The sequence below is a fragment of the Mytilus trossulus genome, chromosome 1 (assembly GCF_036588685.1).
Source record: "Mytilus trossulus isolate FHL-02 chromosome 1, PNRI_Mtr1.1.1.hap1, whole genome shotgun sequence".
Classification (NCBI taxonomy): Eukaryota; Metazoa; Mollusca; class Bivalvia; order Mytilida; family Mytilidae; genus Mytilus; species Mytilus trossulus.
In genome coordinates, this window is record NC_086373.1 from 78,538,751 (window position 1) to 78,559,953 (window position 21,203).

Genomic DNA, 21,203 nt, shown 5'->3' on the forward strand with positions numbered 1-21,203 from the left:
CTACTTATTTGTCCTCAAACAGTTTAATAAAGAAATACATGAAATAGTTGATGTCAATAGTCTGAACAAGTTTAATGTAATTTCCTGATTTAATAATATGTTGATATGTACCTTGACCTTTGACCTTTAACCTTTGAAGCCAGAAGAAGATAAAAGTAAGACATTGCCAGCAAAATCACCACGACGTTTAACCATACAACTGTTGCCATCACAGCTTCAAAGTCTACCATTTAATGATGATCCACAAGCATACTGTGTAAAACTTTTAAATATTCTGCATCTGCATCCAAATTAAATGCATGTTGGTGGCTTGTACTGTTCTCAATGTGAGAAAGTTTAATTTTCAAAATGTCAAGTTGCCTCTGAATAGTAGATTCTTCCTTAGTTTTTGTGAAACCTTGCAAAAGTTACCTGTCTTTCTTTCATGGGTTATCTGTACAAAATCTTAATAAAAAAAATCGGTTTTTGGAAATGTTTCTATTTTTTAATAATTTTATTTTATAACTTGGAAACTTGCATGCTATGTTGCAGAGAAGTCTGTATCATAAAATTCCTTCAGCTGTATAATATCATTAAATTCAGAGTTGTCTCCCCTCTAAACTGAACCAAAAGTTTTCATTTCGTGAACTTGACATTTTGCTAATAAACTGAGTAATTTAGAATGGCCAAAATTGAATGACTGTCATGTCAGCATGTTCAAGAAAGAATAGTTTTAGATGGTTAACTGGTTTTGTAGAGGTTGGATGTCTTTTGAATCATTAATGCAATTGATATTAACAAAATCTAATGAACCTTATTAACAGGAGTTCATTCAAATATTAACAGCTGTAACATACATTGATGATATTAACATGAGTTCTGAAATACTAATAGATCAGGGAGTTTATAATAGTCTTGTTATTTAATGGTGACATCTAAGGTATATACATGTACTATATATGTCCTAAAAAACCATCAAACCCTAGATAAGAGTGCACTAAACTGTTATTGTGATGTATGCATGAATGCATCTTAAGATTATTTTTTTTCAATAGATAATTTATTTTTGTCAGCAAAGTTATTAATGTAAATGTCTGCATCTCTTAATTGTTGCTGAGCTTTCACTAGTAACAAAAGCAACAAATGAACGCGTTTTTTTTTTTTTTTTGCTGTATGAATTTTTTTACCACTATACTATCTTTCTCTGCAAACACACTGGCTAGTTTGAAGCTTAAGAGACTGCATTTTTTTTGTCTTGCCTGTCATAAATGGCATGAAGCCAGAAATAGGTGTAACTTTTTACAGAAATGTGGGCTGCAGACAACACCTGCTGATAAGGTTTTGAACAAGGTCCGTTTCAGAATAAACTCTTAGGATAAATCTTTATTTTGCTTAGCATTCATGCATTTCTACTGCCATATTTCTGCAGAATCATGGCAGTCAATTAAATCCATATTGACAACGATGAAAATGAGACATATTATTGTGATGTTTTATTCTGTCAATAATTTAATTTATATTTACTGTGTTTTTCTTTTGATGATGTTGAATTAAAAAGTTTGAATATATTTTATTCTTTTTCATTAAGTGTTGTATAATATGTTTTAAAATCTTGACTCTCATACGTTTCTTTAAGATAATGTTGTCTTTATGCGTCACTTTTTCTTATTAATTTTAAATGTAAGCCTCATTTATATTAGGGAAAAATTCTCTTAAAAATGAGTAAAATTAATAATATTTTCTGGTCATCTTGAAGTTATTGATAAAGTTAATAGTCAACCATTTTAGAAAATAAAACACAATGTGCACTTTTTACTTGATAAAAACTTGATTATAAAGATTTGAACTTTGAAAATGTTTTTTTCTTTCAATTTAAATATATGTTGCTAAACTTTTTGTACTCAGTATATCGATACTTAGTGGAAAAACAAAACATATAAAATACCTGTATAAAGTACTGTAGATGTTTTTGATTTATACTTATGAATTTTGTAACACTATGATATATTTCCTCAATGTTTCACAGGATAATATAGGTATTTACCAGACACAGATTGTTTCATGTTTTGAAGTGATCTTTTGTTTTCCAGGGTGAGATGGTAGCTTGTCTGACAGAACTTTTACGTCTGATGGAAGAAACTCATTATACAGCTGTAATACAGATACATCCCAAAGGACCACCTTTAAAAGTAATGCTCCTTGTTCATTATATTGATTGAACCCATATATATTTTAAATGCAAACAGCTGCAGCCCTTTTTACAAAACAATTGTATATAACACCTATTGTATAGGACAATACAGTTCATGACTCATAACTGATATTTATGTAAGACACTTTATTGAAATAGCTACTGTTTCTTAACCTTCTGATTCAGAATAAACTTGGGATCCAGTAGAGATCAAAATTCTTATAGACAACATTTGTCAACATTAGATGTGTAAAATTATTTACATGGATTTGCTGGAAAAATCTCAAATCTTATTGTTTGAAACAAGTTATTTCTCTTGGCAGTTCATAGAACTCAAACCTGCCGACTTTTCAAAATGCTCATGGGGGATTTGCGTGCAAGATGGCTGCCATAATCCTAAAATAAACATTAAGGGGGGCTTCAAATACATTTTAATGTTGTTTTTATGGCTTCTCCATACTCTTATAAGTCAAACATCATTGTAAAATTAATTGTTTTGTTTGAAATTGTGGACATAATTGTTCCTTCAAAATTTCAATTTGGGAGCCTCCATGGGGGAAATCCCCTGCAAATAGTGACTGTTGGCAGGAATGAGAACTGTACTGTTTGTGGCTGTGTAGACCAACATTGAATGAGTGTCCCATAGGTTGAACATGCAGTTATAATTTTAATAAAATTAAATCCTGGCTCACAATTCAAAATGTAAGTCAATATTAGTAGTGGTCCAAATTAATGCATGTAAACAAAAAATTCATTTGAGTAAATAAATCAATTAATTATTTTAAAAGTAACCATTTTACTAAAGATTTATCAGCATCCTTTTTACTCAGTATGTATGTTCTCTTACAGGATTTCTTAACTCAGGTTTTACATACATTCCTAGAATTACTCAAACCAGAAATGTTATCTGCAGATTGGACCATAATGAGAATGGAGACCAATAAGTATGTATTTATCAGATCAGATCCCTTATTTATATACAGGGGCCTCAGTGGCTGAGTGGTCAGATTGGACCATAATGAGAATGGAGACCAATAAGTATGTATTTATCAGATCAGTGAATTATCCCTTATTTATATACAGGGGCCTCAGTGGCTGAGTGGTCAGATTGGACCATAATGAGAATGGAGACCAATAAGTATGTATTTATCAGATCAGTGAATTATCCCTTATTTATATACAGGGGCCTTTATGGCTGAGTGGTCAGATTGGACCATAATGAAAAAGGAGACCAATAAGTATGTATTTATCAGATCAGTGAATTATCCCTTATTTATATACAGGGGCCTTTATGGCTGAGTGGTCAGATTGGACCATAATGAAAAAGGAGACCAATAAGTATGTATTTATCAGATCAGTGAATCATCTCTTATTTATATACAGGGGCCTCAGTGGCTGAGTGGTCAGATTGGACCATAATGAGAATGGAGACCAATAAGTATGTATTTATCAGATCAGTGAATTATCTCTTATTTATATACAGGGGCCTTTATGGCTGAGTGGTCAGATTGGACCATAATGAAAAAGGAGACCAATAAGTATGTATTTATCAGATCAGTGAATCATCTCTTATTTATATACAGGGGCCTCAGTGGCTGAGTGGTCAGATTGGACCATAATGAGAATGGAGACCAATAAGTATGTATTTATCAGATCAGTGAATTATCCCTTATTTATATACAGGGGCCTTTATGGCTGAGTGGTCAGATTGGACCATAATGAGAATGGAGACCAATAAGTATGTATTTATCAGATCAGTGAATTATCCCTTATTTATATACAGGGGCCTCAGTGGCTGAGTGGTCAGATTGGACCATAATGAGAATGGAGACCAATAAGTATGTATTTATCAGATCAGTGAATTATCCCTTATTTATATACAGGGGCCTCAGTGGCTGAGTGGTCAGATTGGACCATTATGAGAATAGAGACCAATAAGTATGTATTTATCAGATCAGTGAATTATCCCTTATTTATATACAGGGGCCTCAGTGGCTGAGTGGTCAGATTGGACCATAATGAGAATGGAGACCAATAAGTATGTATTTATCAGATCAGTGAATTATCCCTTATTTATATACAGGGGCCTCAGTGGCTGAGTGGTCAGATTGGACCATAATGAGAATGGAGACCAATAAGTATGTATTTATCAGATCAGTGAATCATCTCTTATTTATATACAGGGGCCTCAGTGGCTGAGTGGTCAGATTGGACCATAATGAGAATGGAGACCAATAAGTATGTATTTATCAGATCAGTGAATCATCTCTTATTTATATACAGAGGCCTCAGTGGCTGAGTGGTCAGATTGGACCATAATGAGAATGGAGACCAATAAGTATGTATTTATCAGATCAGGGAATCATCACTTATTAACATACAGGGGCCTCAGTGACTGAGTGGTCTTAGTAGTTGAACTACTGTTATCACTAACCAGTTAACAATGAGGTTGTGAGTTTAAACCCCATTTGTGCTAGCTCTAATCTAAATTGACTGGGATTGTCAGTTTAACTACCGAAGTCTGTGTTTTTTTCTGACCACTTCAGCTACTTAGCTGGAGTGGTCAGAAAAAAACACAGACTTCAGTAGTTAAACTGACAGCCAGAAAAAAACACAGACTTCAGTAGTTAAACTGTCAGCTGCTTCCTCGAAAAATAAAAAATGACCGCCATAAAATAGAACAATAGTGTTGAAAGCAGTGTGGCGTCAAACACCAATTAATCAATCTTTTACATACTTTAAAGTTTAGCCCAGATAATAACTTATGTTTAGTTATCAAAACCATGGATAAGTTCAGTAATAAAAGAATTAAATTATATTTGATATCTTTATATCCTACAATTTTCAAAGAAATTACATGTGTAAGGGAGCTCGCTTCTCAGTTTCAAAGTAATTAACTTTTTAAAAGACTAGTTTATATTGATAAGGAATTAATAAAGGAATCCAAAAAGCAAAAATTATACATAGGTCACAGTACTTGTTTTCAAGATATGAGCCATTGGAATTTTGGCGGGAAAATATTCTCTCTTGACTTTTCATTGCTTTATCATTGACAAGTCAAAGTTCTCAAAAACTGTTTAAAGGTAATTTAAAGATTTTTACAGATGGCTTATTATTATACATGTTAAAGAATTTCAAAAAGAAAAATGGTGGTCACTAGGCAAAAAATTTGTTTCAAGGTAAACCAGAGGATTCCAAAAATCTGACAAAAAATCCAAAACATGACAATCCAGCTTCCTTAAAAGTATCAATCAACAATCCTTCAAAAAAATCAATTTGTTTTTCAGTGTGATATTTTCTGCTGTTGAATATTTCTCCCAAGCTTTAAAGAACCAGTTCCTTGAAGGAGAGTACTTTGACCAACATGTAAGTCTATCTAGATGTTTTGTAATGTTATGTTTTTTTATCTCTATTATTTCAAGTAAGTCATGGTTTGTATAATAAATGATTCTAAAACATGAAAAAGACATATAATTAAAAGTGTCTCCATTACAATCTAAAAACAAGCCATAAATTCTTTTGGGATGCCACATTAATATATTAGGGTAGCATTGAAAAACTATGTGCTGTGATTCAAGTTTTGAAAAGCTTCCCCAATCAGTGAAACTTTTTTCAAGCTACAAACTATCTGTACCTTTATCTTATCTTTAAGATGACTGTAAGCAGTACCTGCGATATCAATTCTTTTCTTCTTGGAAATTTTTAAAGGACTATAGATGATATGATAAGATACAATTATGACTTCATTTATGAAAGTCTTTAAATTTGTGTTGTTATTATTGCCTTATTTCTCATAAATGTGTTCACATTTTGTAATGACCAATTCCATTGCTGTTATCTGGTTATTGTGCTTTTCTAGCATCACAATTATTTAAGGGAGTGATGTTTGACATAATTATTGAATATCATCAAAATAGGCAAAGGAAAAAGTTCTCTTTAGGCCAAATATGGCCTTGCATTTTACCTTTATCCTAAAATTTAAATAGATCTATTAAGACTTGCTACTGGTGAACAAAATCTTTTTATAAGATAACATTCTAGGCTTCAAAGTCAGTACATTTTAGAAATATTGTCAAAAAACATCAATTTTGTGCATTTTTTTTTATCTAAAATCTTGAGGAAACCCTAGGACCCAAACTTAGGATCTAAAATGCTCTGTAGCTAAAAGTCGGCAATGATGATATTTAATCCTTAGACACAAGCATTTTCAGGGTCATGGGTTGTGGCCAAGGCAAATTAAGTATAATACTGTTAAAAATTATTACACAAAAATGCATACTTGAGGGGTCATTTCATTATCATTTTTAAACTGATTTAAAAAAAAGAGTACATTTAAGGTATTTTGAAGATATTTTGAAGATATTTTGAATCAATAGGTATACATGTATTACAACTATTTCTATGTGAAATGGTACTATTTTGTCCCATTAAAACAACAATAAATTATTATGGCCAATTTACTCCTTTACATCACATACTAACATGGAATTGTCCTGATTTTTTTTTGCATTTTCCTTACATTGTATTTATTGTTGGTTAATGTGATTTATATTTTCAGTTATGGAACCTTTACTTCAGACTTGCAGTGGACTTTATAACACAACCCAGTCTTCAGTTAGAGGAATATTCAGAAAGTAAAAGAAATAAGTTTATTGAAAGGTATATTAAAATGCAAATTATTTTACATTGTTAGTGCTCTTCTTTCTAGTTTTGATAAGCAAGATAGAAATGATTAATTTTTTTTTAGATATACAAAATCTTTAATTTTACTTGAAAGAGAATTTTTGTGCTTTTGATACCAAATTATTTGCTCAGGAAGAAAAGACGCATGTCTTCTGATAATTGTAATATTCAAACACAAAAATCTTTTGCTGATGATTATTAAAGTTAATATTTTTTTTCTTCAGGTACCATGATATGAGAATAATGATGGGACATCAGATACAGACATTGTGGGAAAAATTAGGTAAAAAAAAAAAAAAAGCTTTTCTATTTAATGTTCATAGTTGTATGAAGTTAAAGGCATACAATACAGGTGTGATGGCTTGTTGATTTTTATGCCCTACCTATGATAGTAGAGGGGTACTATGTTGTTTGGTCTGTTCGTCCGTCCCTTCATCTGCCCGTCTGTTCCTTTGTCCGTCTGTCCTGATTCAGGTTTAAGTTTTTGGTCAAGGTAGTTTTGGGTGAAGTTGAAGTCCAATCAACTTGAAACTTAGTACAATGTACACATGTTCCCTATGGTATGATCTTTCTAATTTTAATTTTTAATAACAATAACAGTTTTCCTGTCATTTAAATGAATGGTTTATATCTATTGTTGTAAGCTCCCTTTCTATTTTTATAAATTTCATATATAGTGTTTCTGAGAGATTTGATTTTTAAGATTGGGCTAAAAGCAGAAATCATCATTTTTTTTCAACTCTGTTTGAAAGTTTTCTCATTGGCCATTAAACCACATCTCCTCATTGTTGTGATTACCAATGAGACAACTATCCACCAGAGACCAAATGTTATAGATATAAGCTGTTCCATGTTTGCATATGGCCTTTCACAATGAGCAATACCCATACAAGCTATAAAAGGCCCTGACATTACTCTAAATGTAAAACAATATGTGTGTAACGTTAGAGAGTGTTGTCTGTGGGAAATGCACAAAGATCTAGGGGAGCTGCTAATGGTCCAATTTATATATTTTACAGGGACCAATAGAAGACATTTCATTCCATCCATGATTGGACCATTCCTCAAAGTGACTTTGGTACCAGAAAAAGAACTCAGGGCAGCAACTCTTCCAATGTTTTATGATATGATACAATGTGAACAGAAAACCAGTGGACATTTTATTTTGGTATGCAAAAAAGTTTATGATTAGTTATCTCCCTTCACTTGACCTTGGACAAGGGTTGTCTTATTTTATGGCAATCTCAATCTTTTAGTGTGATTTATGCAAAAAGATAAATCTAAAAAAAAATGATAATGAGGATGACTTTACTCTGATTGAAATGTATAGAGAAGAATTAATAAAAAGTACTGAAAATTCTGTTTAGAAATTGACATGGTTAATTATACTGCATTTAATTTTACCTGTCCAAGGATGTATAAATAAACGTCCTTTACCTCTCCAATCCAGGAATTATACATAATACCATAGAAGTATTATATTGACAGGAACTACAAAGATTAATTAGCATTTATTTATAACCCAGGTAGCCCTGTAGAAAAGATATGGAAACTGTCTAATTAGTACACTGTCGTTAAATTCTTTTGTGACTATCTGTGATGCTGCGGTCATAAATTGACCCGAGATACTTCTTATCAATCACATGGTTTTAATCGAGACAGCTTAACAATATTACCTGTCAGAAAACACCTTTACTTATTTCAACGATTTGAAATAGTGAGTGACATTATTTTATTGGTTTGGTGGTGAAGTTTAAATCGCGATTAAGGTGTGTTCCAGTTACCGCCGGTTAACAACAAATATTTTTCATAAATATTAAAACTGTGAAGTTAAGAGTAATATATATGGTTAAGTTACTGGATACTCCTGGAAAGTAAAATTTTACAGTTTACAATACGAAAATTAATTGAGCAAGTACCAATCAACAAAATACAACATATCTAACTACGTTATATAGCTATTTATATAATACATTTCTGTCCCCTAAAATATGTTATCACCATCCTACCAAATGAAACCGTCCAAATGCTACTGGTAAATATTATTGAACAGTCGCACAAGAATTTGTATAATGTCACTATACAAATCCTTGAGTCGCAGTACTAAAAAAAAAAAAAACATCGGGGTTCCGCTTAACATTTATTTTTTACCAAATTATGATCTTACCCTTTATTTAGAGGGAAGCTTAATAATTCCTTCATTTATCTAAAATCTCTTTGATCTTTTGATTTTATCAGAACAATCATTTACAATCGTCTTAAATATGAAGGAAATGTGTGTCACTCAGTGGAGTAAACAGTTATTATACTGTAGTTATTATATAATCACAACTTGCGATATATATTACATATAGTGCAATTTCTACCGAAAAATAAATCAATAAAAATGGGACATTTATTCAATAAATTTGGTACAAATTTCCATCATCAATGTTTTTTTCTATAGAATTAATGATGACTTGCATTAATCCATCGATCACTCAATCGGCACACACATGCAAATGTTAAGTAACAGAATCTGCCGAGGTTTGCCGATTGCTGTTTCCTAAGAATTTATCACAACTTTCGATTTCTTCGTTTATTTCCTTTATCCCGAAAGCAACCGAGAATGACAATATTGTAGGGCACCACACGTTGGTATGTAGATAACGTGCCATGTTTCAAGCTAATAAACATGTCATTAAATTGCGTGCGGCATCGCAGATGACACTTTTGAAGTCGGTTGTAGTAGTTCCTGTGAATATAATACTTCCATGATAATACTATTTGGAACTCTGACAATTGATGTCTCGATTTCAAGGGAAGTCTCTGGAATTCATACCTTCTAAATATATTTCAACTCTTTAAAATTCAAGAGTATCCTAAATTGAGGTAAATTATATGACCTTCCAAATACTGTTTCGATCCCTATCATCACTAAAGAGACATTAATTGTTGAAATCTGTATATGGTGTACAAATTTTAGCACCTCATGTTTATGGTATACAATTTTTGTCGCAAGTTTATTGATTTCTGTTTGGTATTAAACTAATATAAAGATCCATTTTGTTACAGCTTGATATCATTTTATTTGGCAGTCATCAATGGCAGTCAGTAGGGTATAAGAGCATCAAATGTTCGACCTGTTAGTCAAATGCATTTTGTTAAAATATACATTTTCACTCTATTGGTCTTTTGGAAAATGTTGTTTGTGCTGTATTTAGACACCACTACAACGAAATTTGTGTTACATGTACATGCAAATGTATAAAAATTGCAGTTTTATCCAACACAATCATTGGTTTGAACGTTGTTTTCAATTTTGAGACTTGTGTATATATATATATTACTGGAAATTTGTAAGCATCAGCACAATACTATAACAGCACATGAATTATCATTGATATAGTCATATTTATTAATTAATCAGGAATAGATTACCTTATCTGTATTTGGCAAAACTTTTAAGAATTTTGGTCCTCAAAGCTCTTCATCTTCGTACTTTATCTGGCCTGTTTAACATTTTTGGAAGTGAGCGTCACTGATGAGTCTTTGTCTGGCTTAAATACAAAATTTATTTGATATGCATTTATATTAGCATTGGCAATTCAATTATTTGGCCTGCACTGTCATGATTTAAGAAGCCATTATAATTTCAATATTTATACTGTGAAGGTTATAAACAGGCAAGACAGATCTGTAACAACAGTTTAATTTACTGAATTTCAGGTTGAAAGAGAGATTATAGAGAAGTTAGACCAGTTCATTACCATGGACAACCAAGGAGACGATGAATATAAACAATTGTTCAATTCAATGTAAGTAAAAGCAACGCTCTATTATACCACACCTAGGGGCATTTTGTTTTGGGGTCTTTGCGACTGTTCTTTCATTCCTACATCTGTTCGTCCGTCTGTCCCGCTTCATGTTAAAGAATTTCGTCAAGGTAGATTTTGATGAAGTTAAAGTCCAATCAACTTGAATCTTAGTACACATGTTCACTATAATATGATCTTTCTAATTTTAATGCCAAATTAGAGTTTTGACCCTGTTTCACAGTCCACTGAACATAGAAAATATGAGAGAGCATTTGTGTATAATGGAGAAATTCTTGTTGAGAAATGATTGAATGAGTGTTTTTTAGTATCACTAATGTGGTATTTGTAGTACACATACTTCTTTGATATTTTATTGTCTTATCAAAGTTGGAATCTATCAACTCAAATATAGTAGGAATAATATTGCTGTCTACAACAGAAATTTCTTCAGTTCATTGAAGAGGAATTTTAACAGACTTTTAATGGTTTACTTTTATGAATTGTTATTTGGATATAGAGTTGTCTCATAGGCACTCATACCACATCTTCCTATATCTTTTAACACTAAGGTTGTAAAAGATTAGTGATTGTCAAACTGTTAAATTCACTGCATACAAAACCAGCCTGTATTATCTGTTGTATGGCATGTACAACATGAATTTCATACCATTTGTAAAACTATGAAGTTACAATCTGTTGAATGCTGCAGTCCATAACGTAAGTTAGTGTCCATTGTGAACGATGTCCATAGACCTAGGTGAACGACACAGGCACTTTAAAGCCTCTTGTATTATAGAATTTTTTCAGGCCAATACAGTGAAAAATGTTACCTTAGATCGTAATAGACTGGATGTCATAGAGTTTTGACCGTTGAACTATTTGACCTGTTTAAGTATGCTCTTTGTGTCCTTGCAACTCTTCATACATGGCTTATCTTATATAAAACTATGCATGATCCATTCCTTCTTACAATCATGATACTTATCTGAATCATCACAGGTAGTTTTAGAAGCAAGCATTATTAGTTATTTGTGCTATTCAGTGGTAAATGCCGAAATTCTCATAAATTGGGGCCTGCTTCTGTCACGCTTCATTGATTCCCTATATAATCAATCAAATTTCTTTCTCAAAAAGGGGGGCTGGCCCCATGCCCCCCCTTAATCTGATTCTGCTATTACTAGTTGCATGGCATTACCTTTTTTCATAAGATTTGGCTATTTTAAAAAGGTTTCATGAATAATCATTCTTTTCAGTATCCCAGATTAATTAAAAATTTACCGTTTATGTTTTTAAAAATTCAATGATTCTGAGGATTAATACAAAATGATTGTTGTTAGATAAAAAAGGATAGCTTAATGGTAAATCTATACTTTGCTGGTGAAGATTAATAGAGTCGAATCAGTCAATAGACCCATAACTCAATGAAGTATTAATTATCTCAACTATTCACAGTAAACAAAATCTTGAAAGATCTTGAAAACTAACAGAAGATAATTAATGACTGAAGCATTAAGTCTTAATGATCTACAAACATACTGCAGAGATTAGTTTCCACACTTCCTAATCAGTTTGAAATTAAGGTGTTACAGGTAATTTGTGTGAAATTAGCCAGAATAAAGCAGTAGTTATTTCTGTACTTGATGGTATTGTTGTGGTTTCTGCCAGAAATCAAAGGAGATTGATGATTTCTTGTAGTTTGTACTGGTGCCATATTTTAATGCAGTTGAATTGCTTTCTGTATGTGGGAAAATTTTAAGAATATTTCCTCTTTCTTGTATTTTTGTTTACATTATTTACATCTTGTTTAGCCAATTCGTTTTTGTAATGTTTTTCGGATGATGGTTTAAATTATTTTTTCAATACACCTCTGGTTCTGTTCTTTGGTTTGAGTAGAGTTTACTTCCCAACTTCATACCTGTCCACCCTTCCTTATAACTGTCACCTGCTGGTGAGACCTACTGGTGAGGAAGAAGTCAATCAATTTTAGTCAGTTTAATAGTGCATAATTGGATGATAGATATGAAGGCATTAGGGATATGTGTCTGGTAGTAAATATATAGAGAGTGATCAGGATGTAATCAAAATATTTTTAACAGGACTTTTTTGTACAATAAAACAAAATACTAAATATGATGAAATTCTTTTTAAATTGCAAAATGCTGATATCATTGCATTCAAAGTTAATAGAAGGTATCAAGTATTAGAATTTGAATGCTTGAACAGAGTAGAAGGAATGACAGCTGCTTGATTCACAGATGCAGTTTCTTTCTGGCATTTGTCTGTTGTCCATGACCTCTTTTTTATTGCTTAAAATAGTTATCCCATGATTTTTTTGTATAATTATAATGAGCAATAGGTCAACTGCATTTGTAATTAGTCTTAGGGGGATCACTTGCGCTTGACCTTATTTAATGGTTCAATGCCAAGTGAGTTTTTCAGGAAAGTTCTATAAACAATAGGTCAACATAATATGTTTATAAAAAGGATTGTACCGTGTACATGTCTGTCAAGCAGCGTTCACTTAACCTTGTCCTCATTTTATGGTACATGGGTCAACATTATGTTTGATGATTTGGTCCCCATCTTAGATACTTTTAGCAACAGATCAACAATACTCAGTGTATAGAATAGATGTAAGGTGTACATCTGGCAGGGTTCATCTTTGCCTGGGATCCTGGCTCACTGCACAACAGTAGAGCCAGGCGAAATTCACCAACATGGTTAAGTCAATCGGATATAAGAATGATGCATCGTGGGATAGCATCATTTCTTTACAAATGGCGCAAAACTTGATATTGTCACAAATTCATTGAAAATCATTGACATTTCATATAAGATGCAAATTTCGAAAAAAAATTAGCCTATATGATTCAAATTTTATTGATTGCCACAATAAAGCAACTGTTAATTAACGATTTGAGCGATATATTCCTTGTTTATAGAACATGCAAAAGCGCTCTTTGTAATGTTTTTCTTGATAAGTAAAGCAACTTACTTTTTGATAATGATTTGTTCTATAATGTTCATGCGTATCTTAAAATTTTAAAAACAAGTTTAAAGTAGAACTGACCATTAGTAAAATGAAAAATGAACCAAGGAAACGTGCCATTTTCATTGTTTGCTATGAAGCTCTTTGGTTACTAGTTGTTTTCAAACAATGCTTACACAAAGAAGGTCAACAAGAATGATAAAGTTGTAAGTAATTAAAATGTAAGAATTTTTTATTTTCCAGGCTAGGGAAATATTTTTAATATTGTACAGCACCTTATCATTTTGGTTATCAGAAAAGCATAAACAACTGATTTTCAATTTCCTCACACAAATTGTAATGAAATTTGTGATACTGGGTAAAGTTTTGTTTGATTTCGCCATATTTTTATTATTCTTGCTACAGAAAATACCTTTTAAAGTTCTTTTTTAAACCAAATTTTTTTACAATTGAATTTATAAGTGTATATATATATATAGGCCATTTAAAAATCATTTATTGATTCAGAAATATATTTTGCAATGATGGGTTATTTTAACCTGTAGTTGTTGATATTTTGGATGAAATAAAAAATATTAAATTGTATGACTGTCATTCCCTTTTAGTTTTTCTTCTTCATATTCAATTTCTTCATAAAACTAAACAAATGTTAATGAAAGATAATTTGAGTGACAAAAACTTGTGAAAAAAGAAGAAACCAATATCTCAAAGGTTATATATATTTTGAGAGTATTCCATGGTTGAAGTGAAATAACTTGTGGCAACAATTTTAGCTATGGTCAAATAATTTGCACTGAACAGCTAGTAAAACATCACAAGGTTGTCATGTAATGGATAGGGCACATGTACTTAACAATTTGTTATTTTTCATGTTTAATTACCTCAATTGATATGCCATTTGCTGCCTGAAGCACAAAAAAAAAAAAAAAGATGATAAATGTCTTATATCAATTTTACAGGTATGAAAATATGATTTGTAACGATTAAGGTGTGTTTAAACTGCCATTGAAAATATATACCACTATCCTGTTACATGTCCTTGTTCAACTTTATTATTAACATTTTGGAAATTATATTAAAAGTAACATGCAATAGGCCTACACAGTAATAAAAGAAATATAAAGGAAAATGAGGATATCAATTTTCTTTGTTCAATATCCATTCTATTTTCACTAAATTCAGGTATCTGTAAACATTAAGTTTTACAAAATCGTGATTTTTTACTGAATTGACTCATTATTCTTGCATCTGAGTTTAAGCTTTTATTTCAATACTTCATCCCAATTAAAACTAAATTTAAACTTGTTCAGTGCTGCTTAAGTTTGAAAAGCATTTACGTTTCTGATAAATTTAAAAAAATGAACCCCTTGTTAATGGTCACTTGAATTTAACTTTAAATTGTTGATAAGGTTATTTCAAATATTGATATAAACACTCAATGGGTGGCAAAAACCCATCACAGAGGCCACCATAAGGTGTCAAAAATACTCTGGATTTGTTTATTGTCCTCAACTTGTATTTCCTCTTTATACAATTCAATATGCCAGTTTGTTTATTTATTTGACATTTTGTTTATTTATTTATATGTTCTGTCTTATATATATTGTTTGAGGGAAAGAACAATCCTCAGATAAATCTTGAAAAGTACATGTGTAGAGATGAAGTTAATAAACAGGTTAGAGTTTTATCAATTATTAATTTTGAAATGTCTTTAAATGATTCAATTACTACAAAAGCAACAAAAAAAAAGTTTCCAAATATTTTTAGATAAAAAACTTGTCATTAGAGAATATGTCTCTTGAAATTTTTGCTTGAATTTTTTTTTTTAATAGAATTCCCATTTTATGAAAGTCAGAAGAATAGATAGAGGTATTTTAATCAGTAAATTATAAAAACTTATTGCAAATACAGTTTAGGAAAACTTCCTTCTTTAAGAAAAAATAGATGTATCTTAAATGAAACAAAAGATTTTTTTGGTGTACTATTGAAAAAAACAAAGAAGAAACTTTGTTTTAAATGTCTTTGCATGTGTATTAGTTTCATCTGCACTTAGTTTTAAATTAAAACTCTTTTTGAACAATTAGCAAACAGGAAATCACTTAGATCTTATCAATAGTTAGAATGTTGGTTCTTATTGTTGTTTTTTTATCCCTGATCATACCTGGTCAATTATGTATTGATAAAGGTAAACAGTTATGGATTCTTGTTAAAATCCCCTACAGCATGATAACACCTTTTTAAAGTAATCTTCAAGGTTTTCTCAATAGGGTGTAATTATCTTCCCTTTAAATAATACTTAACTCAACCATCGGGACTTCAATATCTGCTAGAGTTTTTAGGTCGTACTTATAGCGTCAGCTTTTGAATTTGATATTTAAAAAAAGTCAACAATAGATGATATTTTAAAAGTCGACCACATTGTGGAGCTATTTATCCTGTTTGGTAGTATAAGTGCCTGATTTGGAGAAATTATTCAATTGTGGTTTATGGTTATGTGTTGTTGACAAATAAAGCATGTATCCAGAAAAGATAACAAAGGATAAACTGATACGGTCATGTAGTTTTTCTTTTCATCAGAGACCAAAAAGTTTAAAACAACGAAGACTTTCAAGGTAAATTAATTTTCTTATTTTAGATTTTCTTTTAAAGCAAATAAAAATTATTTTTTATGAAAAAAACTACTGCCAAAAGTTAGTTTTTAACCAGATTAATGGAAAAATGAAAATCATGAGTTTATTTAGTTGCAAATAATGCATTTGCCTAGAAAAAAGAGATTCCTGAAATCAGATGCATTCTACCTTATAACTATATTTACTTAAAAGAAAGGAGTGATATTTTATCTGTATTTATAAATATTTGTACAACACATTTTGAGACCACAGTAGCCTTGAATCTGAAGAGAATCAGAGTGGAATCTCTTGTTTATAATCAATAAGTTTATTATACAAATTGTGTATACAACTTTTAACATAAAACATATTTTAAGATTATGACATATTTTGTAAAAGAGCCAAACCCTTGAGTTTGACCATGTGAAGTTATTTATAGAAGGAGGATGTTAGTGTTGAAGTTTTGCCAGATATTTTGCATTTTACAAGAAAATTACCAATAATTCACTTTAATAAAGAGGCGTAATATCAGGGGTTTTATGAAGCTATAAAGGATGAAACAATTTTCTCGTATATATAATTCTGGGTATAAAAATCTAAATCTTTCAAAAGATGTAAAACCAAAGTAGTAATTAACAATTTCATAGGTTGAGATATTTCTAGATTTTAATAATTTGTTTCTCCCTGGATAATTTAGAAAAAGGCCAACATAATTAAGGTTTCATTTTACATCACAGAGCTTTAATGTCATATAAAATGCACTTCTTAATTAAGTTGAATAACGTTTGCATAATGCTATCAAATTTACAGCGGATTACAAATGATTCTCTTATAGTGCATCCAGACTCATTTAAAGACTGAAATTTAATGTTATACTCATTGTCATAATTTGGAGTTCATTCAATGTGCCATCAATGTAGGATTATTTTCTCAGTTATAACTGGGAACAGTAAATCAGTTTCTGGTAATAATAAATTCAGCTCTAAACTAAAAATTTAGAGCTAATCAATTGAAGTAAGAATAGAATGATATTTTAGCAGTTTGCATGTCTTTGCAACTTAGCAAGAGAAGTGTAAGCTGACTGTCTTGAATACCTCTATACATGTTTAGATAAAGGCATGTACAAAGCTTAAGATATCTCTGACCTACATTCCATGCTTCATTTAATGTGTGTCAGTCTATTGACCTAAATTTTATGCATGAATTATAATACCAATAGTCCAGGTTTCAAGATGAATTATGATAAACAGCTGATTGAAATCATTAACTTATTTGCAATACAACTGCTACACTTCATTATCAATATTTATAAATTTGTTAAAAGTATAACTTTAGATCCCGAAGTTTTCATTAGGGTGGGCCCACTGACAACCTAAGAGGGGGCCACTCCATTCATGCTAATATATAATCAACCAAATTTTTTCCACAAAAGATTTTCTTAGTCACAGTGGCTGGCTGTAAATTTGTTATGCAATATGCTTTGACCTGAATTTATTGACTACAATAACACATTTTTATTGAGCCATCTCAAACCACCATGCTCAACTTGCTGTGTAACCATATTAACTGAAGAAATGTGATTAATGAAAGCAAGGATGCAAGATAAACATCATTGAGACATCAACCCAACATGATAGAAACCAAATCGAGAACTAAAATTCACAATGTTATTTATATAGTACTTCCATAGATAGATGGTCACCCTTATGAAAAGCTCTTGATATTTTTTGCCCTCTGTAAGTAAAAATGCAGAGATATCTAAAGACTTGAAATTAGTATAAATATTGAAATATATTTTTTATTTATTTAAATTCTCTGGGGCCATATTATATCACCAATATCTACCTTTTAAACTGGAGAGGTCTATTTGGTTACATAAAACATCATTCAGAAAACTGGAGTTCTAAAATTTCACACATTTGTTCTAAAGTAATTAAAACCATAAAATTATGACATATTTTGATTTACAAGTAAACATGAACATAAAAATGGAGGTACTTCAAATAGAGTTAAAATAACATCAAAAACAGATGTTTTTTTTAATCTTAAAAATAACATAAGAATCTCTCCTTGAGGGCAAGGAACTACTCGGCCCCTCCCCTGGAGTTTTGCACATGTGTTTGAAGTTATTTTTATCATGCAGGAAGACCAGTTTATTTTTCCAATTATTTCCCAGTATAGATCAATTCTACACTGAGGCTAACAGGAGTAATTTAACAGCATATATTTACATCACTATCATCATCAGTCTGTGAAGCAGTTAACAACCTTACACAATAATTACTTCTTGCAGAATCTTAGCTATAGTTAACTAGAAACAATTAATTTTAGAATTCTTTTAAGAAAAGAAAATCAAGGATATTGAGGGAAAAGAATAAGCCTTTGCGCCTTTCTTTGACTTCTTTAAGATTGTGATGTTGGATTAGTTAGATTAACATGTAGTTTGTAATGGAACATCTATGTTTGCCTAGAGAGTGCAGGGAATGTCATGTTTAGGGTAATACAAGGATTTGTCACCGCTAATGACATCATTGGTATTTACCTGGAACCAATCAAAATGTATTGATTATAGACGATTGAACCAATTTGTTGACAAACAATTTTAGCAGAGGAATAAATCTACCTAATTTTATATAATATGGGATATATGTTCATATACAACTAAACAAATTCCATGCCACAAAAATTTAAAGGATAAGCTAACAAGTATTTGTGACAATTTATTTTAAAAAAGGCCCTTCAGAACAATTTTAATTATACAGACTATATATACTAATTTATCTGTAACTAATGTTCTGTGAGATGTAGGCTAACAAACAAACGCTAGCAGTTTGTTATGGAATAGATGCAACATAGAGAAGAGTTTCTTTTAAGTGTTCAAAACTGAAGAAATTGTGCTGTTAATTGGGGTCATTCAGAGGTTAATGAGGCTTTAACAGACAATGAATTGATTGGAATTTTACAATAAGTGACAATTCGATGATCTCCTTGGAGTGAAAGAAGATATATAACTTGACAAGAAGATATATAACTTGACCATTAATTAGGCTCAGTGAAAATATATATTGATTTTAGTGGATTAATGTCAGCATCATTGTGTGTTCATTTCAAAGTCTTGATTTGTTAACATATAAGTTTATTTAAAATTTATTTGCAGTAGTAATTAAAAATGAAATTTTTTAACAGACTTTTGGATCGTGTCCAGTCAGAGCCAGCTTTGAAGGAAACTGGTTCTCAGTTTATTGTATCTGTTACTAATCTGCTGGAAAAGTTACTAGACTATCGGTAAGTTACATTTATTCTTTTAATCTTGTGTCTTAAAATAGTAATTGCTTATAAATGTCAGTGTAAAGAAACACAATATGTAATCAAAGAGAATTAAAATAAAATGAGTTCAAAACTATAGCAAAAGCATGTCTTAGACCATATTTTGACCTAAGATGGAGAGTTGTCTCATTGGCACTCATATTAACTCTTCTTATATCTATTGTGGTGTGCAGGAATTATAGGGTTGCTATAGGAAATTTTAATCATATACAATATACAATATACAATAAACAATTCCTTGATACAATCAAGTAGATGTTTTAGTTGTGGACTATACTTATGACGTCTACAGTTTCCTCAGATGTTCTTTAGATTTTTAGTGGAAAAATTCAGAAGCATCATCTTCAATCAACACATCTTTCAAACAGACTTCAGAACTTCAGTATCACTTTTAACATAAATACTTTAGACAAGAAAATTCCAGAAGCAAAATCAAAACATTATATTTAATTGGTGGAAAATGCTTTTCCTATCCAGATAATAAGAGTTTATGTTTTGTAAAATTGCATCTGTTAAAGAACAACTGTGTTATAAGTTCTGACAGGAGAATTACTCTTGAGGAAGTCATTACATCCTTTCATATTAATTCTAAATGCTTTCTAAGTGATGATGTTTCTTCACTTTAATCTGTTAGGTCAAAAAAGTATCTGTTAGAATACAGATGGTGTAAAAATGTTTGAAACATTTCAATGTGTTTGGAAGACAAATGTACAGATGTATTAACTACAAATTTTGAGGTGCTTCCTTTCACGAGTTTTCTTACAAACTATGTTAGAAAACGATAAGAGTTTATTTTTTCTGCTTTTACTGACTTGTATGTGATGGATTTTGTGAATCTTTTAAGGGTTTAGAAAAACTAAATATTTAGTTGTTAGATTAGATATATTGCAGAATAACAACCAGATTTTCAAGAAGACTTGTCAATTTCCCTCAAAATATAATATTTCGTTTTTTGTCTGTTTTGTTATGCTTTTTTTAACCAATAGTTTACTTGTGTGTGTACCTGTGTTTTTTTTTCAATGTATGAGTTAATGAAAAAAAGTCTCAGTTGTTACTTTATATTATATGTGGGATTTCTTGTGGCAAATGGAAGTAAAATCTTTTGTGTTAAAGGATTTTTGCTTCTAGTTGTTAAGAATTGCATGTTTCTTATAACACCATGGCTGGTGGAAGGTGGTTATCTTACAAGTTTACATTTTTTTTTGCAACTAAAATGACTTAAATGTATCAAAATATTGCTTTTTTATCTTTTGTTTTGAAAGGTTTTTGTTCAATTTTTCAAACTCAGAAAGGAAAGTTACAATTTTGTGCAAGAGATTTTCACTACAACCACAACTTCAATGCTACAATGACATTGAAATAGAATAAGAATAAATCCAGGTTTATCTATAAAGCAGCTTTTTAATGGTACACACATGCTGTGAAAGCCAGGAGATTATAAACAGGAATGACACTAGATACTGTTATACTTTGTAAACTAATCAGTCATAAATTGACGACTAGGGGCAGATAACTGTGTTCATTAATTTGTGACAGTGCCCTTGAGGTGGAGTTTACAAATCACATTTAAATTGAATTAAAGGGCTACTTGGTAATGACTGTCACTGACCACTATAAGAAATTCAAGT

The 21,203-nt window shown here is 30.9% G+C and overlaps 1 protein-coding gene across 3 annotated transcripts in view; it reads left to right on the forward strand.

Annotated features, from left to right (window-relative positions):
- LOC134686153 (dedicator of cytokinesis protein 4-like) overlaps nt 1–21,203 on the forward strand; it is a 113,923-nt gene that overhangs the window by 66,502 nt on the left and 26,218 nt on the right. For all 3 annotated transcript variants that reach the window (XM_063545829.1, XM_063545843.1, XM_063545836.1), the window contains 9 exons: nt 140–256; nt 2,070–2,168; nt 3,020–3,114; nt 5,458–5,536; nt 6,729–6,829; nt 7,078–7,136; nt 7,873–8,021; nt 10,562–10,650; nt 19,435–19,533. In XM_063545829.1, coding sequence (XP_063401899.1) covers nt 140–256; nt 2,070–2,168; nt 3,020–3,114; nt 5,458–5,536; nt 6,729–6,829; nt 7,078–7,136; nt 7,873–8,021; nt 10,562–10,650; nt 19,435–19,533 — 887 coding nt within the window. The remainder of the gene's footprint in view (nt 1–139; nt 257–2,069; nt 2,169–3,019; nt 3,115–5,457; nt 5,537–6,728; nt 6,830–7,077; nt 7,137–7,872; nt 8,022–10,561; nt 10,651–19,434; nt 19,534–21,203) is intronic.